The sequence below is a fragment of the Cricetulus griseus genome, chromosome 4 (assembly GCF_003668045.3).
Source record: "Cricetulus griseus strain 17A/GY chromosome 4, alternate assembly CriGri-PICRH-1.0, whole genome shotgun sequence".
NCBI lineage: Eukaryota > Metazoa > Chordata > Mammalia > Rodentia > Cricetidae > Cricetulus > Cricetulus griseus.
The window spans coordinates 150694815-150721371 of record NC_048597.1 but is presented as its reverse complement, the minus strand read 5'-3'; the positions used below and the strand labels follow the sequence as shown (position 1 = coordinate 150721371).

Sequence of the window (26557 nt, the reverse complement as noted above, 5' to 3'; positions counted from 1 at the left end):
AGAGACTAGGAGGAGTTGGAGAAATTGAAAATGCATGATCATAGCTTATTAAATAAAAATATTTTAATATATTAAACACCTGAATATTACTCAGATATTTCATAAATTATGTAACAATTATCATCATTAATTTTATTTGGTTATTCTGCACTGAATATGTATTTAGGAATATTATTTTAGGTACTATGAAGATATACTAAAATATATAAAACATTTTGCCAACATGAAAATCATAATAGTTAATGTTTACAAAATTATGTATACTTTCAAGATTATTTTTTGTGTTGAGTTCAGATGCCTAGAGAGAATTCAGCTTTGCAGCAATGAAACTTACCAGTATAATATATATATATTTGTCTCACAAGGGATACTTTAAATTTTAATAATATTCAAACCTATAATGAACCGATAATTATGCTTTAAAAGTTATGGAAATTACTCAGAAACACTGAGAAGAACAGACTATAAGAAAGAAAAACAGTCAGACATGGTGTTTCATGAGTATAATCCTTTCATTGAGGAGACTGAGGCAGGATTACTATGAGCATAGAAAGAAGAAAGAAATAAATTCAACAAACTATATGATGTAAATTTAACTTATTTTTTTCTAATCACTCTGTCAGATGATAGGGTATTCTTACTGCTTTAAAGTTTCAGACCAGGTCAATGCCAAACCCAATGCTCTTTCTTTTCACATTTCATAAGAAGCCAGTATTTTCTTTAATAATTAATAGTACCCTCAGTTCAGGAGAATATTTTCTTACTCAAGGTTTTTCTCAAGGCAACCTTGACTTCCTTGTTCCTGAAGCTGTAGATCAAAGGGTTGAGCATGGGCACCACAATGGTATAGAAGACAGTGGACACTTTCCCTTGATCCATGGACAAAACAGAGGATGGATGGAGGTACATGAATGCCCCTGACCCAAAGAAAACAGAAACTACAATTATATGTGAGCTACAAGTGCTGAAAGCCTTGGATCTTCCTTCAGTGGAATGAATCTGAAGTATGCTAGAAAGAATGAATGTGTAAGAAACAATGATGGTGATGCTGGGCACACCTACATCAAAACCTACAACAATGAATACTACCAGCTCGTTGATATAAGTGTTGGTGCAAGAAATCTCCAGCAGTGGAAGGATGTCACACATGTAATGATTGATGACATTGTCCTTGCAGAAGGTCAATCTCAGCATGCACCCAGTGTGGGCCCATGCACCAATAAATGCTCCCACATATACAATGAGAGCCAACAGAGAGCAGACCTGAGGAGACATGGTAACTGTGTACAGCAGGGGCTTACAGATGGCCACATAGCGATCATATGCCATCACTGTTAACACATAGCATTCAGCACTAACAAAGAAGCAGTAGAAAAAGAGCTGAGTCATGCATGCTTCATAGGAAATTGTGTTCATGGCTGAAACAAAGTTTATCAACAGTTTGGGGGTAATGACAGTAGAGTAACAGAGATCAATGAAAGATAAATTAAAGAGGAAGTAGTACATAGGAGTGTGAAGGGACGAATTCAGTCCTATTAGAGTGAGCAAGCCCAGGTTTCCTGCCACAGTGACAACATAGATGCCTAGGAAGAGGAAGAAGAAGGGGAACTGGGTCTCTGAATATTTTGTTAAACCCACCAGGATGAACTCAGTAATGAAGGAAATGTTCCTAGTTTCCATTCTCTTCTATCGGGATCTGAAAGACAGAAGAGTCATGTTCAGAATTATGACAAGACGCTATACACACATAGTCAATCTGCATCCAGGAGCCTGGAGAGCCTTCCCTGAAACTTGCCTATTTATATGGTTTATTGCTGGTTCTAGGAGAGAGACACAGGTGGAAGGTTAAGCATAGTGAAAACACCTGAGAAATGTGCTGAGAGTACACACAGGCAATCTTACCCCTCTGCTTCTATTTGTCTCTATCATTCCAGCTTATGCTTGTCAACATTCATTCACTACATTCTAGTTACCCTGCATTGACAGCCGATTAAGATTGTGAGTCATTCTGGATGGAGATCTTGAGGACTGATCTATAGTAGAGATTGACAGTGGTCCATTGGCTTCCTAAGCATTAACAGCAAGCATTAAGTTGTCAGGAGACCCAGAGTCACCTTCACAGATAATTCTCTGATTTAAAAAAAATCACAGAGAAATTGCAAACTTTGGATCTACATTCCTCCTACAAGAACCTTTCAACCCTCTACACTTCACAGTCAAAGCTGGACAAAGCCATAAAGCACATGAAAGTAAACAAAAGCACAGTGATGATGCTTACCCTTCTGTCTAGAAGGCACAGAGCTTTGCTTGTAGTCTGCCCTTTGCCTTCATCTCTTTAGGGAAATAGCTTTACCTCCGAGGAAAATGGCAGTTCTGAAATTAATGTCCCTTTTCTTTGGTACAAAAAGGCTCTGAGCATTTGTAAATCTCAATCCCTAATTTCATCTGAGAATTAAAGACTATCATTTCTTTTTGCTATGATTCTGCCCATTCTCTACATTAGAGAATAGAAATTTAAACAACTCTCATTTCTTGTCTCAACATAGTACCGGTAGTATTATATGTCATTTGCTCTCAGTGAATTATCTTTGGGATTTGATATAGAGACCTCTTGCGTATCCTTTTCCTTAATTAAAATACTTTAGGAAGAACAGGTCTAAGAAATTATTTATACAGCAATGAGGATAATTTTCCTCTGTTGTCCTTGAAGATAGCGTTCAACTCAAATTTCACTTCTGGGATTATACATTCCCCAGGGCAGATTAGGTAGAAAACTTTGCACTTCCCTCATCATTCTCCTTGTAATTCTTTGATTTATAGCTACAAAAGCAAACACATAGCTAATGTCATTGTAAACAACTGCCAAAATATTACAGGCTCATGAACAACCTTCCGCATGTAATAGTATATTGAATCATGCATGATTACATGATGCATGGTATTTTATGACAAATTCTGTATTTTAATTTTGTCTCAGTATTTTCCCTTGCTAGCTCTCTTTATGTTCACCCCTTGCCCCGTCCCAGTTATTCCTGTTTATATCTTCCACATACATTCTGTATGTTCCTGTTTGCTTACAAGACTAAACATTTTTATTGGGCTTTGCACTTAATTTACAAAGTATACAATTGATCTTTTACTTTTATCATCTAAAAGAACTTAAAATTTTGCTAACATTGTAACTTAATCAATTAATCTATGTCAAAGTAGAAATACTATTTTCCCTTTCATCATAAAAATTGTGCACTGAGATTTTCCTACAGACATCAATATGACCATACTTATATTTCAGTATAATAAAGTTCTAGAATTTGTCTTTCAGTTTAATATTAAACTGCTTTTGGAAACACTGTATTCATATCTCCAAGGTAATCTATGAAATTATTGTTCATTCTCTTTGAACTTGTACAGACAAATCTCAACAAACCTTAATCTTACACAAAGAACTATCAAGAACTAAGAAATGCTGAAAGCAGAAGAAATAGTATTTCCCAGGGAAAAGCACACCAATTGATTATCTACTACCAAATATTCAACCCTGAAAACACACATTCAAGCAACATCATACACAATAAGGAGACTCAAATGTATATATATATATATATATACATATATATATATATATGTACATGTGTGTATTGATTTATGTACATAACAAAAATTAATGAAAATAGAGGTCATGAATATTCAAGAGATCAAGAAGGGATATATGGAAGATCTAGCGGAGGAAAGAGAAGGGGGAAGTAATGTAATTATATTATAACTTGACAAAATAAAAGGAACAATTTTGTAAAAGTGACAATCTAGTAAATTACATATTACTATTCCTTTACATCAAATTCCCCTATTATGAAGCTTGGATATTTTTCATAATCTATAAACTTACAAAATATTTTATATGAATTAACTTATGTCCTTTCTCCATTTCTCTAGGATCACTCTCTCTTTGTACAATAGAAGAATGAAAATCAAGAATGCTAAAACTCATCTCTATTTAAACTATGAATTTTACTAAGTCATCATTAGTCCCCTGAGTTACTTAATCTTTCTTATATTAAACACAAGTTTTAGAATCCTAGAGTCAAATACATGCACTCTACCATTTGGAACAGGCACATGATTAACTTAAAATCACTTATTTGATAATCTAACATTTATTTAATAGGCCATTGTCTCTTTTTATATTACAGAAAAGCCTTCAAAATTAAATTACCAATTCATGCATTGTTTTCTATGTTTATTCCCCAAATAGCAGTCAGAAGATTTTTTTAAAAATCATTAAATCAGATTGTGGTTTAATCTCTGGCATTGCCATTCACAAAAACAAAACAAACAGAAAAAAAAAAAACAGTGTTACAAATGTCTACAGGATCCAAAACTGACTCTCCTACATTCACCCCTGTCTGTCACTCATTTATTGCATTCAGAACAGAATGCACACTACTTCACCCTAGCTGTTTTCATTTCCATTACTGTTTTTTGTTAAAAGCATATTTTCCTATGCATCAGGTTTAAATGACCTATCCTCATTGAATGACAGATCATGTAAGATCTATCTTTACATTTTCAGTATGAGATCATTAGTATAGACTGTCCCTGTTTAGGGCTCATTTTCCTCTCAGAGGACATAAGGAAGAACACAGAATAGAACTCTAGGAGATAGGGGTTGTGTCTTTAAATGTTAATTTATTTAAATATGAAATATTCTGCTTTAGGATCTTACTTAAAGGCTAGCAGTAAATAATTTCTTTTTATTTTAAAGTAAAAGCTATGTGGTCACAGACCTGTGGGGTTGTTCATTCCCTTCTAATAAGCTGCCAGGTCCACCTCTAATGTTTTCATCCAGGAGACAGTAGACAGGAAAGAAAAAGGCAAGTCCTTGATTTTCCTTTAAATTTTCTACTCCATTCTTCTGCACCCTTATGTATGTCAGACATTTTAATTTTAATTTTAATTTTAAAGTGGTCTTACATATAAATACTGATCTGGCCTTTGAGTTTGTAATGAAATCCTCCCAATAGCTCTGGCTAAAAGCCAAGAACTTGAATAGCATAAAATTAACAAATGATTTCTGATTGCTGATGTTTATGTTTAAAAAAATCCTAAGGACATGGCCAGAGCTTTTGTTTCCCTGTTACAGATTTTTTTAAAGTTTATGCCTCCATGAAAAAGTTCATGTGTGTGGTGACACTTAACTCCAGTCCTCCAGTCCTCACATTTGTGTGGCAGGCACTGTACTGACATAACTATCTCTTGAGCCCAGGGATTTCTTTTCTTGTCATTTCTTTTCTTTTCATTTCCTTTCCTTCCCCCCCACTTTGTGTGTGTGTGTGTGTGTGTGTGTGTGTGTGTGTGTGTGTGTGTGTGTGTGTGTGTGTGTGTGTTTCTTTTTTAAGATGAACACTAAAGAGTGAGTCATCTACTAAGGTTTGTTGTACAAAATACCTTTGAACACTGAAATCTAACTATGGAGAAGAATTAAATTCTGAAGTTTCTACCTCACTCTTCTTAATAGAAAAATGTAGTGTATGGGGAATCATGAAGCCTGCATGGCCTAGGTGTCATGAGAGGATAAAGGTATAAAAATTCTCATTGTTCTCAATAAAACTGTCACAATCTCATTCTTGCTGTGACCTCTCCAATGAACCTGGTTTAATTCCTTGGAGGCATATCAGGTGACCTTGGCCTCATTAGCAACTATGAGCTCTTACAAGTCATGCCAGGAACAGAGGCACGAAATATGGGGATTTTAATAAAAAGAAATCGAGGCCCTCCATGGGGAATACTCCCTAGGGAGCAGAAAGGGAAGGGATGGGTTAGTGGGGGCAGGTGAGGAGGCGAGGGTGAGGGAACTGAGACTGACCCGTAAATGAAGATTGTTTCTAATTTAAATTAAAAAAGAAAGAAGCAAAAACAAAAATAAAAAAAAATAAATAGAAAAAAAAAAAAAGGTTAAAGAACTCCTGGGAATACCATGCACACAAGGCATGAGCATTCATTGGAAGTAAAAGACAGGACAGGCAGGGTCGAAGGAGCCACAATTGTTTGCAGAAATTCTGCAGATTTTAATGCTGGAGGAAGGAGCTAAAATAGGACATCATAAGCTGATGATATTCCCAAATTTCATTAAGGAGCCTTCTTTCCCTGAAGAGGGAACTCTGGATCCTGGAACCGGTTAGGGAGAGCACTACACGGAGAACTAGAAGAAAAAGGAAAGAAATAAAAACAGCAATAGATAAAAAGGACATAGTTTAAAAAAAATGACCCAGAAAATGCAAAACTAATCCTGGGGATAGAAGACAAATTAGAACCTGAAGACCTATCATCCAGTGTCTCTCTCTGGGATGAGGTTCAGGTTCTCCTCTGCCTGGAGCAGATTCTGTCCCTCACTTAGGGCTCCAGTTGCTTCCACTCCTAAAACCTCTCCATCAAGTGCAGTTCCTGATAACATGGAAACTTCTTTTATCTGCTTTGCTGCATTTCTTTCTGAGTTTTTTAGGGAGGTCTCTCACTCTCTATAAGAGATTTAATTCCTTTAATGTCATGGTACAGTTCTCCCAATCAAGAGATGGGAGCCGAAGAGATGGGAGAAAATGTAGATTTCTCTCTTTTCCCATTGAGTGAAATGTCCAACCCTGATAACCCAGAGTGATGAGTTAAAAACTCTAGACTCATTTCATTTAAGTTTCTTTAGGATATTAAACAGGCTTGTGCTCAGTATGGACCACATGCTCCTTTTTATTTTCTCCTCTTGATTATGTTTTTGCAGAAGCTTTTCTTCCCTCTGACTGGAGGATCTTAGCAAAGGCTTGTCTTACTGTGGGTGAATATTTACTGTGAAAGACTGGTGGTTATTCAGAAAGATGTCAAGACAAAGCTATTAGAAATCAACAAAATAATGTGCCCATAACTATTGAAATGTTAACAGCAGAAGGCCTGTATAGTGATGCTCAGTGACATCTCTCAGAGCCTCCTGAGACTTATGGACAAATCAATGTGCTGGCATTGCAAGCCTGGCATAAATTATCAACTTCTGGGAGAAAAGACAGAGGAACTTTCTAGAATTAGACAGTGTCCTGACAAGCCATATTGAGATTTGGTTTCTTGTCTTTGTAGGCTATCAGTCACCTGATGGCTGATAGGGAAGAAGGAATGGTTGTTGTTAAACTGGCATATGAGAATGATAATGCTGCATGCCAGAGTGCAATCCTTCCCGTTCAAAAGAAACGAGATACTAATGATTGCAGCTACCTCTATACTGGTATTAGGCCTTCACAAAATCAAGGGTTAACTCTGCCAATAGCTCTTCAAGGGCATACAATGGCGCAACTTTAGGCAGTCATTCAACAAAGAAAAATAAATGAACAATGTCAAATAGTCCAACTTTATGTCAAAGTTTGTTGAACTTATTTAAAAGAGCCAGACAGCTGTTTCTTCTTCCTTTTTTTGTTCATTATTTGTATGTTATTTTGCTTTCTACAAAAAATAATAAAATACTAAAAAATCTATTTACAAAAATGAATCCTCTAAATTTGTATTCCTCATGAGGAAAAAAATCAGATTTATATTAAATACTTCAGATGACTTAGAACTGGCTTTTATTATTTTATGCCCCTGGAAAATATTAAAACTTTAAAATTCTCCTACATACAATGCTGAGCCTTTTTGGAAAATTTGCAAAAAGTTTGACATAATTCAAACAACAGGTATTCCATATAACTCTAGTCAATCTTTTGTGGAAAGAGCTAATGGACAACTTAAATATTACTTAAAGATGAAGGAGGGGGCAGTAAGGCCGTATGGCTACACCTCACAACATTTTATCGTCTATTTTATTAAATTATTTTTATAAATTTGGGCAAAAATGACACTATTGGTACTGAAAGTTTTGGGGATCCTATGAAAAAAATGGAATGTCATGGTGCTTTGGGGAGATGTTATTCCTGGACATTTCAATGGCCCCAATTCAGTAATTCACTGGAGATGAGGGTGTGATTTTGTTTTGTCCTCAGGGTGCTGAAAAATCAGTGTGGATACCTGGAAGACTAACTCAACCTGTGGATTATAGACAAAGACATTCCCAGGCATCTGCAAGTCTACACTGGAAGGAAAGGAAGAGATATATGTACATATGTATTTATAAACTAGTAAGTCCACTTAGCTTTGCACATATGTCCATGTGTCCTGGATGATGACTTAGGTTTAAATAACCTAAGTGGAATTCCTCCAGAGAAGTAACTGATTCACTCAGAGCCACTGACAGCCTATAACTCTTAATCCTCTGTGAGCATTAGCATGTTTTAAAATTTTTTCTCCATTTTTTATTTAAATTAGAAACAAGATTGTTTTACATGTCAATCCCAGTTCCCTCTGTTGTGCTAGGTTCTGAGAGCACAGAGACTAACCCAGGATTCAACACTCTGATGCAAAAGCAAAAGGTTTCTTTTTATTTCAAGCTGGAGAGCGAGGATCTCAATGCATGATGGGCAAATGATTTACCAACCGGCCAAAATGAGAAGCTTTTATTATATGCCATCCTAGAGCCTTCATCCAGCAGCTGATGGAAATAGAAGCAGATAGCAACAGCTAAACACTGAACTGAACTGGAATCCAGTTGCAGAGAAGGACAAGTGATGAGCAAAGTGGACAAGACCAGGCTGGAGAAACCCACAGAAACAGCTGACCTGAACAAGGGAGAGCTCTTGCCCCCAGACTGATCACTGGGACACCAGCATGGAACTGATCCAGACCCCATGAATGTGGGTGTCAGAGAGGATGCCATAGAAATCTATGGGGCCCCTTGTAGTGTTTCAGTACCTATCCCTAGCATAGGAATGGACTTTGGGAGCCCATTTTACATAGAGGGATACTCCTTCAGCCTAGACACAGGGGGGATGGCCTAGGACCTATCCCAAAGGATATAACAGACTCTGAAGGACCTGCATGCAAGACCTCACTCTCCCTGGGGAGCAGAAATAGTACAGGATAAATAGGGTGTTAGTGGGGGGCAGTAGAGGAGGAGAGGGAGAGGGAACTGGGAATGACATGTAAAATTATATTGTTTCTAATTTAAATTAAAAATGGAGAAAAAAATAAAAAATAAAGGGCAGACTGTAAGGTTGAAGGCCACAAATTACAGAGTTTCCATGATTACTTCAGGTCATATAAAGTACAGAGTAAAGCAATATATATATATATATATATATATATATATATATATATATATATATTACATTTTTTTGTTATTTTTTTCTTTCAGATTTTTTATTTGAATTAGAAACAAGATTGTTTTACATGACAATCTCAGTTCCCTTCTCCCTCCTGTCTTCCCCTACCACCCCCACAACTAAAATGCTACCTATCACATATCCTTTCTGCTCACTGTGGGTGGTGAGGCCTTCCATAGGGTGTCATCAGAGTCTATCGTATCATTTGGGACAGGGCCTAGGCCCACCTCCGTGTATCTTGGCCCAGGGAGTATTTATCTATGTGGAATGGGCTCCCAAAGTCCACACCTATGCTAGGGATAAGTACTGAACTACTACAGGAGGTCCTGTAGATTTCCAAGGTTTCCTCAATGAAACCCATGTTCCTGGGGTCTGGATCAGACCCATGCTGGTATCCCAGCTATCAGTCTGGGGAGCAAGAGTTTCCCAATGTTCAGGTCAGTTGTTGCTGTGGGTTTCACCAGCTTGGTCTGGACCCCTTTGCTCTTCACTCATCCTTCTCTGCACCTGGATTCCAGTTCAGTTCAGTAATAAGTTGTGGGTGTCAGTTTCTTCTTCCACCAGCTGCTGGATGAGGGCTATCAGGTGGCATATAAGTCAGTCATCAATCTCATTATCAGGGGAGGCCATTTAAGATGCCCTCTACTCTGTTGCTTAGATTGTTAGCGGGTATCATCTTTGTAGATCTCCAGACATTTCCCTAGTGCCTGATTTGTCTGTAAACCTAAAATGTCTCCCTCTGTTATGGTATCTCCATTCTTGTTATCTTCTATTCTTCCCCTGACTCAACCTTTCTGCTCCCTCATGTCCTCTGCATGCCTCCTCTTCTTCCCTTCTCATTCCCCTAGCTTCCTCCCCCCTCTTCCCATGCTCTCAATTTGCTCAGAGGATCTTGACTCTTTCCCCTTCTCCAGAAAACCATGTTTGTCTCTCTTAGGGTCCTCCTTGTTTACTAGCTTCTCTGGCAGTGTAGATGGCAGGCTAGTAATCCTTTACTCTATGTCTAAAATCCATCTATGAGTGAGTATATTCCATGTTTGTCTTTTTGTGACTGAGTTACCTCTCTCAGAATGATTTCTTCTAGTTCCATCCATTTTCCTGCAAATTTCAAGATTCCATTTTTCCCCCTGCTGAGTAGTACTCCATTGTGTAAATGTACTACATTTTCTCTATCCATTCTTTAGTTGAGGGGCATCTAGGCTGCTTCCAGCTTCTGGCTATTACAAATAGTGCTGCTATGAACATCGTTGAACAGATGTCCTTGTTGTATGAATATGCTTTTTTGGGTATATGCCTAAGAGTCAAATTGCTGGATCTTGTGGTAGACTCATTCCCATTTTCTTGAGGAGTCACCATACTGGTTTTCAAAGTGCCTCTACAAGTTAGCACTCCCACCAGCAGTGAAGAAGTGTTCCCTTTTCTCCACATCCTCTCCAGCATAAACTGTCATTGGTGTTTTTGATTTTAGCCATTCTGACAGGAGTAAGATGGTATCTCAGAGTTGTTTTGATTTGCATTTCCATGATGGCTAAGGATGTTGAACACTTTCTTATGCATCTTTCAGCCATTTTAGATTCCTCTATTGAAAATTGTCTATTTAGTTCTCTACCCTACTTTCTAATTGGATTGTTTGGTGTTTTGGAGACTAGCTTCTTGAGTTCTTTGTAAATTTTGAAGATCAGCAGTCTGTCAGATGTGGGGCTGGTGAATCTTTTCCCAGTCTGTGGGCTGCTGTTTTGTCTTACTGCCTGTGTCATTTGCCTTTCAGAAGCTTCTTAATTTAGGGAGGTCCCATTTATCAATTGTTGATCTCAGTGGCTGTGAGTAGCTATATATTTTAAGTGAGATACATTTGAGTAAGATAAGACAGGGCATGGGCTTTCATGGTTACAGGGTCACAGGTTCTATCAAATATCCCTTGGGCTGGGGGATTTTTACAACCAGTAATTAGCAAAGAAATGTTAACAGGATTGGTGGACAGTTACCTCCCCTTCTCTGAGAGCAGAGGATCAGGCACTAGCCATTGCACTCCTTATTTAAGGAGTTAAATTTTCTTTTACTATTAGATGTTCCCTTTTCTGGCCTAAGTTTTATTAATTTAAATTTTTGGTTCCTCACACTCTCCCTCCCATCCTCCCTTGCCTCCCACTAACAACCTACCTATCCCATACCCTTTCTGCTCCACAGGTCGGGTGTGCTGCTTTTGTTCAGTGTATCATATTGTTGAAAATTCATGGGTTCTTTTTTTCCCCACCATGTCTAGGGGACACTCAAAGCAGACATCCTCTGTCTCTGGCTCTTACCATCTTTCTGCTCCTTCTGTGAAGAAAATTTTCCTCAGCTGCAGGTCTTCTCTCACAAAATTATCAGTTGGGGCTGTGCATCTCACAGGCCCTTATGTTCTGTAGTTACAAATCTCCTTACCAGTCTCTATTATTGCAAAAGAGAAGCTCATTTGATAAGTCTGTGAAAGCTATACTTATCTGAGGGTATAAAGATAAGCTCTAGGAAAACTTGTGCACTCCTAGACATATAGCAAGACAGCTCTATATCCTACCAAAAGATATTTGCACTTTCATGTTTATTGATGAATTACTCATTATAACAAAGAATTGGAATAAGCTTAGTTTTCCATCAATAGATGAATGGATATTGAAAGATTGGCATTTCATATATAGACACATATATATGTACATACAAGCACACACACACTCACTATTCCGCTCAAAATATTTAAAATATTCACCTCACAAAATTGGGAGGGAATGGACATATTTGAGAAAAGAATTAAATGTGTGTAAGAAATAGAAATAGTTATCCAATGTAATAAAGCACTTTAAAGAAGGGGCTTAGCCTTGCCTTCAGAGGTAAAACACTGACCAGCTTTGGACAGTGGCAATAACAGCCTGGGGCTTATCACAAGTACAGTAAACTAAAAGTAGAAGTGTTGACCTAAAGTTGACAGGATGCCTGTTTTTTTATGTGGATTCTGGAATCCAAACTCTAGTCCTCATAATGACTTGCCTAGTAGAATAATGATGATGGTTACACAGCTTTAAAACATATTTATGAAGACTAAAATGTACATTCCAAATGGCTAAGAGTTTTCTTACACCATCATCTTGACCAACACCCAATGCAGTCTCTCCCTGGTAACTCTCTGGCTAAGCTGGTAAGGAAATGAGGTAGGAGAATTTTATCTTCATTCTCACTCTCCATTTCTAATTTCCCGGGCTTACCACTAGATTTGTATTATACCATCTTCTGTGGCCTCTCCTTCCTGCATTCCCCACAAACAGAGAATTGAGCAAATGCTCTCTTTCCTCATCCCATCCTTTTGTTTCACTTGCCAACACCCAAGACAGTGTCTCTGGGAACCCACTAGCCATGTTGGCCAATTAAACAGGTAAGTGTTCTTCACTCCTCTTCCATTGCTTCAATTCCAAGTTCCTAGTAGCAAACCACCTTTAGGGGAATGTCCTCCCTCTCTTCCTCCATTCATTGTGGACTTAATAGATCCTCATAGAAGAGCCTCATTCCCTCCTTCCTGTGGATCCTCTCAAGGCTACTTCCAGCCTTACTAACCCACCTCCATTACCCAGCAACTAAAAACCAACAGCTCCCAGCACTTAGAAAGAAGATCTACCCAGGACTCCTAGTTGTCACACCTGGCAAGGACACAGAAGCACACCATATAAATTAACCCACAGCCACCACATGCTCTTCAGATCCAGAGAGGGCAATCAAAACCAAGGATCAGAAAACCAAACCAACATGGCAAGACTGAAAATGAAAGCCTAGATTTACAATAATCCCAAACCAGATGTCTAGACAGCAGTGTAAGAACACAAACAATAATAACCAGGACAACATGTTCCACTAGACCCTGGTGCATATCCTACAGTAGGTTCTGAGAAATGAAATATAGCTGAAAACACAAGAAAAGGATTTCAAAGCAGCTACTATTAATATGTTCAAGGACCTCATACAGGATATGCATAAATCTATTAATGGAGTCTGCAGAAACAGAAACAGTAGAATGAAATGAAGAAAACTGTTCAGTACATGAAAGTTGAAATAAAATCAATAAAGAAAACCCAAATTGAGGAAAAAATAAAAATAAATCAAAGTAAAACATAGCTAGAAACTTGATCAGGAAACCCAAAGGCAAGCCTCATCAGCAGAGTAAAACAGATGGAAGGAAGAATCTCAAGTATTGAAGACATGATAAAAAAAAATAGATACCTCAAAAAATGTTAAATCTAAAATCTAAAACATTCCAGACACAAAGCAGGCAGGAAATCTGGGACATTATGAAAAGACAAATTCTAAGAATAATAGGAATAGATGAAGGAGATGAAATCCAAGTTAAAGCCAGAAAATATTTTCACCAAAATCATAGAAGAAAATTTCCCTAAGCTAAAGAAGGGGTTGCCTATCAAAAGATAAGAAGCATACAGGACACCAAATACAAGGAAAGAGAAAAGAAATTCCCCATGACACATAATGATCAAAACGATGTATGTACAGAAAAAAGATTAAAACCTGCAAATGAAAAAAAGACAACATAACATATAAAGACATATCTATTAGAATAATATCTATCTTTTCAATGAAGACTCTAAAAGCCAGAAGAGCCTGTGTTGATGTCTTATGAGTCCTATAAACTCTAAACTACTACTGATGCCAGCCCAGACTACAGTACTCATAAAAATTTTCAATTATAATAGATGGAGAAAGAAAGGAAGTCATAAAAAATAATTTTAAGCAGTATGTATATACAAACCCATCTTTACAGGAAGAATTAGAAAGAAAACTTCAACCTGAAGAGATTAACTACTTAACCACACTTGAGAAACACAAGGAATAAGTAATCTCAGAGAATCAGTTCAAAAAGGGGAGGAGAGTCCCACATGAGATGGACAAAATAATGAGAATCAACAAATACTGCTCATTGATAACTCTAAAACTTAATGGCCTCAATTCCCCAATAAAAGACACAGACTAACAGGTTGGATATGGAAACAGGATCCATCCTTCTGCTGCATCCATGCACACCTCAACCTCAAGAACAGACATTAACTTTGGGTAAAACAATGAAAAAGATATTCCAAGCAAATGGACCCCAACACCAAACTGCTGTTAACATTGTAATTTCTGACAACATAGACTTCAAACCAAAGCTATGCCAAAGAGATATGGAAGGACATTATATACTCATCAAAGGAAAAATCTCCAAGAAGGTATTACAATTCTAAACACCTATGCAGCAAACACAAGTTCATAAAAGGAACACTACTCCAGTTAAAATCACATGTTGACTAACATACAGAGATAGTTTGTGGATCCAACACAGATCTTCAGCCAATATAAATATAATCTAGACCAAAAAATAAATGAATAAACAGAAAAATGTTGGAGCTAAATATAATCATAAACCTAATACACCTAATAGATATTAACAAAGTATTTTCACTCAAGAATAAAAGGATATAACTTCTTTTTCAGAGCTCATGGAAGCTTCTCCAAAACTAACCAAATACCTGGACACAAAACAAGTCTGAACAAATACAAGAAAATTGAAATAACATCCTCATGTTATCTGATAACCACTGATTAAAGTTTGATATCAACAACAGAAAGTTTTTAAACACATAGAAGCTGGAAAACTCACTACTGTATGAAAAATGTTCAAAATAGAAAGTAAGAAAGACGTTGAAAACTTTTTAGAATTAGATGAAAATAAAATAGAACATATCCAAATTTATGAGCTATATGGTGGTGGTTCTAGGAGTCAAGTTCAGAGCTTTAAGAGCCTACATTAAAAATAATTGTAGACACCTCACAATAGACACTTAATGGTACACCTAAAACCTCTTAAGCAGAAGGAAGAGGTAACTCACAGAAGGATGAGACAGTAATAAAAAATGAATTTCTTGGCTGAAATCAATAAAATAGAAACAAACAAAATAATACAAAAAATCTATTAAATAGTGTTGATTCTTTGAGAATATCAATAAGATTGACAAACACTTACCCAAATTAACTAAAAGCAACAATGAAATGTAAATCAAAGCTACTTTGAAATTTCATTGTACTAATCACAGAATGCCTAAAATCAACAAAGCAAGTGACAATGCATGCTGGCAAGGATGTAGAAAAAGAGGAATACTCATTAGTTGCTGATAAGAGTGTAAACTTGTATAGCTTCTTGGAAATCATTATGATGATTCCTTAGAAAGAAGAGAGTAGGTCTACCTCGAGAGCCAATGTATCATTTTTGGGAATATCCCCCAAGGGATGCTTTATCCTACCACATAAACACTTTCTCACCAATGTTCATTGTTGGTATATTCATAATAGCCATTTATTGGAAACAGACTAGATGTCCATCAACAGATGAATGGATAAAGAAAATACAGTACATTTGCACAGTAAACTAATACTCAGCTGTGAAAAAGAATGAAATTCACATGTAAGTTGATGGGGCTAGTAGAAATCATCCTGCTAGAAGTATCCTAGACCCAAAAGACAAATATAGAAAATATTTGGTTATATGTGGATTGTATGGATATTAATTGCCAAGTCTTGATATGCAGGCTAGAATCCATATAACTACAGGGGTTAGGTATAGAGTAAGGGATTTGGGGGGAGGATTGGATCAATGTAGGAAGGGGAAATAGCACAGATAATTATGGATGGATGGGGGATTATGATGCAATGATCAGATGGAGATGGAGATGAAAGGACTGAATAAGAGAGGGAGTACAGGGAGGGACAGCTAAAACTAAGGGCCATTAGAGAACATCTATGAAAATCTAATATAGTAGAAGCTTCCTAAAATATGTACATATGTGAAGGTGATTGTCTTAGTTAATTTTCTATTGCTGTGAAAAGACATCATGACCATGGAAATTACTATAACAAAAACATTTGGTTGAGAGGACTCACATTTCAGGGGTTCAGCCCATCATAATCATCATCATGGTGCAGAGCATGATGGCATTCAGGCAGACATAGTGCTGGGGGAAGAGTTGAGAGTCCTACATCTTGCAGGCAACAGGAAGTCAACTGAGACACAGGCTGTATCCTGAGCATTGGAAACCAAAAAGACTGCCCCCATAGTGACATATTTCTTCCAACAAGGCCATACCCAATCCAACAAGCCAAACCTCCTATAAGTAGGACTCCTTGTGAGATTTTGGATGTCAATTACATTCAAACTACTACAATGATTTAAATAGAATCACAAAATAACAGGTAGATAGAGGTCTAACTGAACATCTCTGGTCACCTATTGAAGCTTCCTGTTTCAAGAATGGGTTATATCTTATAGAGTTCCTAGACAAAGGGAATCTATGGGAACCCCCAAATAACCCAAGGTATTGCCAGGATTAGTTGGTCTCAGCAAACTGATTCTAAGTCCCTGTTGCTGAAAATAAAGCCTATACAGCTCATTGAACACGGAAAAATTCTAGCTTGTCCCTACCTAGAAACTTCACCCCTACTCCTTATACTGCCAAAGTACAAAGTAGAAAGAGATGCAGCAACTCAGCTACAAGCCCTTGGATTTACAGTTGTGCCACAGATGATAGATGTGCTAGTACCATAGTGACACAAAGTCTGCAAAATTAAGCAACCAATATCTGATTGGGTTTCAGACCCACTAAATGAGATGAAACCCATCACAAACACTTTTCTCTTAGCCAAGAACTTGAGACAAGATAGGCTAGGGACCTAGGAGAAAACAAATATTACTATCCCACTAAAGGAATGCTGCAACAAAATGACTCATGACAACATTCTGATAAAGTCATAAATTAATTACTTGCTCAGCCATCATCAGAGAAGCTTCCTCTTGAAATAGATAGTAATAAATACAGAGACTCACAGCTGGGCAATGTAGAGTGAGAAACCATGAGATGTCTCTGACAGTTCCTTCCCTCACTGATTAGGGAGCCATTGGAAAGAAGTGGCAGAAAGAGTGTAAGAGCCAGAGGGGATGGAAGACAAGGAAATAAGGCCTTTATATCCAGCAACACTAACACATTTGAATTCAGAGACTATGGCAGTATGAACATGGCCAACACAGGCCCAATATCTCCAAACCAGAATCTATCTCCAAATGATAACCACTATTAAATATAATTATTTTTTCTCTAATGGATATCATCGAGTAAAGAAACCACTCTCAATGTCAGGCTCCATGCTCAGCATTAGATAGCAACAGAAAATGAACTCAGCTTTATTTTACTTGTTTGTTTAATTTGCTTATTTATTTTTTTCATAATGCTTTGGTTATACTCTCCTTACTCTCCATGTGTTTTGCTTATATATTAAGTTTTCTCATTTTGTGTGTTAGGGGGTTTCTGTGCATACCAATGTGTGTGTCTCTACATCTATATGTTCTTTGTCTAATTTTTCTTTGGTTCTTTGTTTTTCTGTTCTTTTGTTCGTTTTGTCCTATACAGGTGTGTTTGCTTGTTTTATCTTATTTTATTATTTTATATCCTTTTAAGATGCCTGTTTGTTTTCTAATGAGAGAGAGAGAGTGATAAAGGGCACAGATTTGAATAGATGAGTTTGGAGGGGTCTAGGAAGAGTTGGTTGAGGGGGAACCATAATCAGAATATAATACTTGAAAAATATACATTTTCAATAAAAATCCCAAATAGTTAAGATTGTAAATTTTAGGTTTTGTGTGTGTGTGTGTGTGTGTGTGTGTGTGTGTGTGTGTGTGTGTGTGTGTGTATGTATTGTATACTTTCACACTAAGTAATTACAAGTTCACTATGGCGGCATGTATCAATAATCTGAGCATTAAAACATTTAGCACAGGATTTTGACATAAAGAGATGATCCTGGGTAATTAAAATAAACAACAACTACAGAGTGAAAATAATAGATAAAAGAAAAAACAACAGGCAAAGGTGAAATAAAGGTTGAAGAAACTGCAAACAATGTTTGCAGTAGATTCATAATGAGCATTATCAAGCATGCTGAACAAGTTGAGAAAATATAATCATAGAACATGTTGCAACACCCTCTTTATTGTATTGTTGTTCTAAACATGGTACAAATGCACAGCATGGGTTACTTACTTTCTTTCAGTTACAGAATCCTAGTGTCTTGTGGACATCCATATCTGGCATGATACAGGTATGATTCAAGCCTTTACTCATGTAAAATTCTCAGTGTGCTTTCTCTGTTGCTCTTTTCCAAGGTGAGATACATTCTATCAGACATTTATATAGTTCAAATATTAGTGTCTTTTTCTGTTATCTGTGGATTTTTATGTTGCTTAATTTAATAACATCTAACAGAAGTTTTAGCTTTATTATATTCTAACAAATACTTTAAGTAAAAACAAAATATAAACAAATTTCTATGTATTAGAAGATTAAGACTTTTAACCACCATTCAAACCTATAAATAGAAATGTATCATAGTCTCCAGATCCTCTCTGTGCTTCTCTGTGAACATGGCTGAATCAATTCTTTATTATTTACATGCTGATTCCATTCAAAAAATCCTCTGGAAATGTTTGGAGCTTCATCACTCAAACAAAGCCTGATTGTCATTTTTATTTAGGTTCCAAATACAAAGAAAATATGGAAAAGACACTAGTTTTGAAGTAACATCTGTGATGAGTGTGATTGTTGTAGGCCACATCACTGTAAGTCCCTTGGAGTAAATATGTATTCCAAAGAAAGAGAGAAGCAGCCATCTCAGCCTTGCTTGGACTGATCATATGGCTGAGATAACTATGAAATTAAGTGAAATATGGTATTCAAGCATGCATTACTTGCTGTAGCATGGGGTAAAAACACCCATAAAGGATGATGGCATATGTCACCTTATATTTCCATTTACTATGCCTGCAGTATAAAATATGGATATTTCACTCATCAAACTTGAACAACAGTGCTATAAAGTATGAACTACTTAAAATACTTCCTGAACATTTTGTTTGTTTTTGTTCTTACTGTGTACATCACCACTTCTATTCATTAAATAAGTACCATTGTTCTTATTTTTTTGGTTGAAACTTTCAAATAATATATTTTGACATGTTTACTCTCTTCCTCAAGTCTTCCAAGCTCCACTACTCCTTCCTTAACCCCCTTTCTTTGGATTTTGAAGTCAATCACACAGTTTGTGTTACACATACTTTTCTTAGGTGTGTGGCTTTCCATTGGAGCATGCTCAGCCTTTCAAGGGTCACCCCCTTAACGAAAACTGATTCTTCCTCAGCTATTAGGGTGTAACAACTTGTTGGATAGTAGTAGAACTACTTCGCAACCACTTCCTCTGTCAATGTTGAGATTGTGTCTTACTGGCTTGCATTTACCCAGTTCTTGGGTATGCTGTCACAACTAGCTGGAACTAATGTGTGTAACTGTCCTGCTGTGTCCAGAAAACACTCTTTCCTTATAGTCAGCTACCACCTCTTGTTCTTAAAATCTTTCTCCATTTTTAGAATGAACCCTGGGCCTTAGGAGGAAGGGTGTATTATAACTGTTCCAATAGAGTTGAGCATTTCATGGTCTCTTATTCTCTGCACTTTACCCACATGTGGATTTCTGTGTTAATCACCATACTTTTATTTTGTTTTATAATTATTTACTTTGAATGAAAAGTCTGTCTCAATCATAGCACTTTTTATTGCGATTTGGAGCAAGTTGAGGATATCTCTGAGCATCAACATTAACAACGATGAAGCTAGGTGAGACTCTCTCCCCTCTGGCTTCTAAAAATTTCCTAGTTAGCATGAAGACTGACAGATAAACTACTGAAAAGGAAGCAGTGCACAACATTCCTTCTGGGGCAATATGACATTTGTCAACGGTTAACTTAATTCAATCCGAGAAAGACTTTAAATCATGCAGATGGTTACATTAGACTCCTCACTGAGTAAAACAGTGGGCCTGCCCTCAGGATGTAATTCTTTGCAGAGTGGATTTTCAATGTATAAAGACACATATTTGTACATCAGAGCCCATCTGGTGACCTATGTATCCTCTTCAAGTTGCTGCCCTTATTAATCAAATGTCCTAAAGCTAGAACCAAAAACCAACTGCCAAAATCATAGAGAAATTCTATATTACTCCTCAATCTAGTCAGTGGGCTAACATAATAAATTTTAAGACTGAATTTATGTTAAAAAACATTTGGAATTAATCAGTGTGGGACATAACTTTACTATCATATTAATGAAAATGGTTTTACCAAAAGTTATTGTATATAAATGAAAAGAAACTACTCTCAAGTTCAACTCTTTTAAGGAAATACAATTCTAGAAAAATTAAGTGTGTTGACGTTGGACTCACATGAGTGACATCTGGGAACACTTGAAATCAAAAGCCAGAAATTAAGCCATGCCAACCACTCCAAACCTAGCAATTGCAGCCACAAACCACTTAGGTAAAATTCCCCAATCTCTACACATGGATAGAAAACTTGGGGAAATGGCATGTGTTATTACAGTTATGTTAAAACACTTAAACTGAGCCATGGTATCAGATTGGGAATTTCACTTTTGTCACCCTTTGCCTGTATTCTCTTAAGAAAAATTACAGCATTCTTTCAAGAGTACAGTCACTAAGTTTTCTAGTTATGAATCATGTCTTCCAAAAATCTTATTACTCTTTCAAGTAAAGTGAAGTTTTAACTTAAAATTCATTAGCAATAATGTAGGAAAACAAGACTGATGTAGTGATTGAGCTACAAGCAAAGCCTTCTGCCTGCTTAAATTAGCCATTCTTTAGTGTTATGTAACAACCCAATATCATCTCTAGAGAAACCCTATAGTCTACAAAAGAGATAATAGAAATTCTGTTTCCTCCACTGTTTTGTTTCTGAATTACTTCTTCTCACTTTGGGTTTTCAACACCATTAACTGCTGTGTGTTCTGAAGTTGAATCCTTTCTTCTTCACCCTCTAAATGTGTCCATAATGTTTTCACTCAATCTCGAAACTCTGTTAAGCCATTTTCATCATGAATAATAAGTATGGCCAATGTTTTATGAGTCAAGGAGAGAAATCACAGTAACTAAAGATTCACAAAGTAACATAAAATTGGTTCAAAGTGCAGTTTAGATTTTCACTGGTGATTCTCCACATTGAGATCTGGTATATTTGCAGTGAGTGTCTCTTTCACCTGCATGTGTCCTTTGTGCTCCATTATCATAATAAAAACAGGCTGAAAAGTTTTCAAATGTTTTGTACAAAGGAACTGTGTCTCTAACTTGAGTCAGTTATCCCAGAACTACATTTTGCCACATCCATCATTTTTCCTAAGAAAAGGGGCCTCCAATTAAATATCTTTCTTCAACAAAAAAATGATGCAACTCTTTCCCTCCTATCAATGTATAATGTGAATTGTTTTATTATCAGAAATAGATTATTCTCTCATATAATACATCCCAACCACAGCCTTCCCTCCCTCCACTCCTCCAGCTCTCCTCCCCTTGATACAATTCTTGTATGGATTTATAGAAGAGAAAAGAAGCAAAGTACCGTCAAATAAGGAGGTGGAAATGTTATAATTATTTTAGTAAACTTCAACTTATAAAACAAAGAAGTCAAATTATTAAGTGGAAATATTATTTTACTCTTTCTTTTAATGGATTTGCAGGAAATGCAGACAAAAAGTATAGTGAACAATTTGATAGGTTTGAATTTTGATGACTTATAGTTGTTATTGATATTTTGTCATAAATGGCTGTGCGAGAAAATGCAGGCTGTCAATCTCTCTAAGTTTCAGAACCCTGTTTATAAAGTAGACATATATTCACAATCTGATAGGCATTGTTTTATCTCCATAAGACAATCATAACACATCTGCAAGACTATTTGCTGCACAGAATTTACAGTTGCAAGGTATGCTGTGTTTAAATGTGAATGAGGAAAGATCTATGACAATTCAGTTCTGGTATTTGAAAGCAACATATTCTTTCCTCATGAAGTAAGGGTAGAGAATGGTACAGACAGAATGTCTGACCTGGAATTCATTTCAAGTGAAAATAAAAACTATCCTCAGTGAAATGGTGGCAATCTACTGTTAACTATAATCAATGTCAGATTCATTCATATTTTCTAATAAGCTTGTTATAATAACAGTAAGAAATGATATGTTCACTTATCACTATTCATAAACAGGCAAAAAGCTAAAAGGAACAATAATTATCAAAATATCTATGAATCCTATATAAGAGCTGTGACTAAAAATGTATAAAATACTAAAAATTTCTGTTATAACTATATAAAAATTTTCTTCCTGTTTAGGATCTTTCTTAGGGCAATTTTAACATCTTTGTTTCTCAAACTATATATTAATGGGTTCAACATTGGAACCACAATGGTATAAAAAATGGAAGAGATTTTTCCATGATCAATTGATACGGCAGAAGAAGGTTTCAGGTACATAAACCCACATGATCCAAAGAACAGAGACACAGCAATTATGTGGGAACTGCAGGTGCTAAAGGCCTTGGATCTACCCACAGTGGACTTTATTTGGAGGATGCTGGAAAGGATAAAGCCGTAAGAGACAAAAATGATGACACTGGGCAAAATTATGTCTTTTCCCCCAACAATGAAAATTTCTGTTTCATTTACATAGGTGCTGGTACAGGAAAGCTGCAACAAAGGAAGGACATCACAGAAATAGTGGTTGATGGTGTTCCCATCACAGAAGGTTAGTCTAAGCATACAACCAGTGTGGATCATAGCATCAGAAAATCCCATCAAATATGAACCAAACATAAGATAAGAACACACCCTTGGGGACATGGCAGTATTATACAAGAGTGGATTGCAGATAGCTACATACCGATCATAGGCCATTGACATTAGTACATAACATTCAGAAATTATAAAAAAACAAAAAAAGTAGAGTTGTGACATACAGCCCATATAGGAGATAAGGTTTTTCTCTAGTATGAAATTCATCATCATTTTGGGTGTAATCACCGAAGAATAACAGAGATCTACAAAGGACAAATTAAAGAGGAAAAAATACATGGGGGTGTGTAGATGAGCATTTAACACAATTAAAATTAGCAACGTCAAATTTCCTAATACTGTGATCATATACATTAATAGAAAGAGTAAGAAAAGAGGCATTTGGAGACTTGGCTGGTCTGTTAATCCCAAGAGAATAAATTCAGTCACGATAGAGCCATTTGCTAGAACCATTCTTCTCTAAGAGAATTTGTGGGCAGAAAATAATATAGAAAAACTGGAGTACAACTTAGATCTTCCAGCAATAGCTTCTCCCAAAAATATGCGGTATAAGATGACAATGTCTGAAAGTGCTCAAAATAGAATTAAAGAATCACTTGCCAAGTATGGTGTTACATGCCTGTTATTCCAGCACTTGAGAGGGAGTCAGAAGAAACTGAGGCCTTCAAAGTTATCCTAGGCTTTAAGTAAGTTCAAATCCAGCATAGGCTACAAGATTCCCTGTGCCAAAAAATAATCAATTGAAATTTTTCATATGATACTTTAATATATAATGACTTAAACACCATATTATAGTCTTAAAATTAAAAATCAACAGATTATCACTAGTTTCACCATCAAAGATGATCCCACTGTTGCCATTTGCCAGATTCCAAATTAACTGTTATTAAATTCAGGGGAGAAGGATGAAGTGGAATTGGACAAGATAGGGTTGCCCTAATCTATTTAGTGTAGGGTTCTGGCTTGAAAGTACAATATAAATTACTGACTTATTAAGAGAAGTTATGATTACCTGCCAAAGATCCTCAAGTTTCTGCCTGGATGTTCCCTAACAGAAGAGGGTAGAGAGGATCAGAGGTCACATGAAATTCCCACTATTCACTCAGTGCTAAATTCTCAGCTGTATGTAATTTTCCTCAGATTTACATGGTGTTTTAGGGTACTGGCTATGTAGAATGTGGAAGGTTAGTGAAAGGGGCACTCCATCTGTGCAGCTATGTGGAAATTACCATACATCCTGGGATAAGACTTTTCTCTGATGTAGATGTGTTGGGGTCATCCATACCCCTGATAGTCACACCTAATCTATGCTGCAGTAAGTTCAATAAACTCATTATTTCTTCAAATAGGCATTGTTAAAATCATTACTTTGGTCCAGTTTTCTTACTCTATCTAAAATAAGTAATCATTTGTTCAAATATCCCTTGGAAAAGTTCATACAACACCCAGATACCATGTCTTTAGGACTTTTCTTTTTCCCTGGCACTTCTATAAATTATAGGAACCTGATGGTGAGGTACCAGATTGGACTCAGTAGATTTGGAAGCTAAAAGGTTAAGGTACTGTCTGACACAAAGAAACTCATAAATGAGGAGTACTGTGAGAAATGCCCATGGAGTTGAAAATTACTGCTGAAACCCCTGCCATCATCACTCTGTTCAGCATCTGAATGTTTTCTGCTCACCTTTAAGATGCTTCCAGTCAAGTCACTGAATTCTGGGGCTGCAAAAAATGCAAAGAAAACCATGCATCCTGAAGCAACATATATTCCAACAGTGTGGAACTATTATGCAGATTAAATAAAGGCAAGTCACTGACAGGGAAACACCTCATCTTATATTCTGAATTGCAGTCTTAATCAGTTACATTCTCATAAGCAAACAGTAGACTATTGGTTGTTGGTGTCAGGAAGGGAATCAGTTGATGCAAAATCAAGTTTAAAATTTTCAATAATGAAACAAAATTGGGTTCTGATGTTCACATGTTGACTATGATAAACATGTGATATTATATATACTTGGGATTAACTAACAGAACATATCTTCATATATCCTCTCACTGAATATGTGCACCCAGAATACCTAAGAAGCATCTTATAAACAGGGGAAGCATATTTGTATTAGCTTCATTGTTGAGTCATTTCATAATGAACATTTAAGTTAAAATATAATGTTCAAAATTTTAAATGTTAGCGGTATGCCAATAAATTTGCAAAAAGCATAGTAAGTAGTATAAATCACTAATTGAAATTATTAATTGTAAACTTACCTTTTTATGAGAGAAAATGATGTTTCCTTATAACTGAATTCACTCCTATAATTCTAGAAGTGCCATATTGGACTATAAGACTTCAATTCCTTTAATTTTAAAATGATACAGAATAAAAATAATCTCTCCTATCCCAGTATATATTTTGAGCTATTAATCATAACATATAAAATAATTATTAACCTTCTGAGGAGTAATAGGAAATATAGATAGCCTTTCTAATGATCACAATTGATAGTTTGAGATACCCGAAAAAAGAGGTCACATGGGTTTAAAGCCTAATGTACTTTTTAATATGAGACAGGTAGATGCTAAGAGAAGAGATGCTAGATATAGATAAAAATTAGTCAATTGGATATATATATACATACTGGGCAATTGCATCTATTTACTTCCCTGGGGACTCAGTGCTTTAATCTGGTCTGGCTTTCTCTTCAGGGATTGTCCAATCTTGAGCAACAGTGAACTTCATTCTCCCAAAATATTTATCTATTAAGGGAAATTGGTATGTACCACAAAGTCTATACCCATATTTTCATATTGCTTCATCAATGTTTTCTTTCCAGCAATGTGGTAACATGTTTCAGGTATGAACTCACAAATATTTCTAAAAATCAATTTCAAGTAAGTTTTTGTTATTGTTGGCTATGTGTTTACAGTGTTTGGGATCAAACTCCATTCCTTGAATATGCTCCTTCTCTGCCTGGGTTACATGCCTAACCCTCCAAGACAAGATCACAGTTTTTATTTAAAAATATTTTTTGCTTTTATTTTTAAACATTTTAATAAAGTATAGTTATATCAGTTTCTCCATTCCTTTTTTCCCAGTGCCTCCCCTTAAAATCTCCTTCCTTAACCCCTTCCACATTACACCTCATTCTCAAATTGACAGCTACTTCTTGCCAGATCATTATTGTCTCTCTCTGTGTGTTTCTCCCTGTTTCTCTCTCACACACACTCATATATGCACACAAACACATACTCTCTCTCTGTCTCTCTCTCTCTTGCTTGCTCTCTCTCTCTCTCTCTCTCTCTCTCCCTCTCTCTCTCTCTCTCTCTCTCACACACACACACACACACACACACACACACACACACACACACAGCTGAGTCTTATTTATTGTTGACTACTTTGTAACTTTGTATTGGACAAATTAGAGGTTATGGAGAGCACTGAGATTTGGCACTGTGAGAGGCCAGAAGAGGCCACTGCTGAAGGCACAGTAGCAGTTGAAGGCCCAAGATGGAAGGGGTAATACAGAGAATTTGAGGTTTTGTACTTTGAGAAGAACAGGGGAAAAGCTAATGGTGACGTG

General features: G+C 36.4%; 2 protein-coding genes across 2 annotated transcripts; both read right to left on the bottom strand.

Annotated features, from left to right (window-relative positions):
* Window positions 1-744: 744 nt before the first annotated feature.
* LOC100774997 (olfactory receptor 145) lies at window positions 745-1680 on the bottom strand. Its single transcript, XM_027412260.1, has one exon. The coding sequence runs from the start codon at window positions 1678-1680 to the stop codon at window positions 745-747; it is 936 nt and encodes a 311-aa protein (XP_027268061.1).
* Window positions 1681-22487: 20807 nt separating this feature from the next.
* Window positions 22488-25780, bottom strand: LOC100750516 (olfactory receptor 8B3-like). The gene is made up of 2 exons (XM_027412259.1): window positions 25769-25780; window positions 22488-23432 (listed from the first exon to the last, which is right to left on the bottom strand). The coding sequence occupies exons 1-2, from the start codon at window positions 25778-25780 to the stop codon at window positions 22488-22490; spliced, it is 957 nt and encodes a 318-aa protein (XP_027268060.1).
* Window positions 25781-26557: the final 777 nt, after the last annotated feature.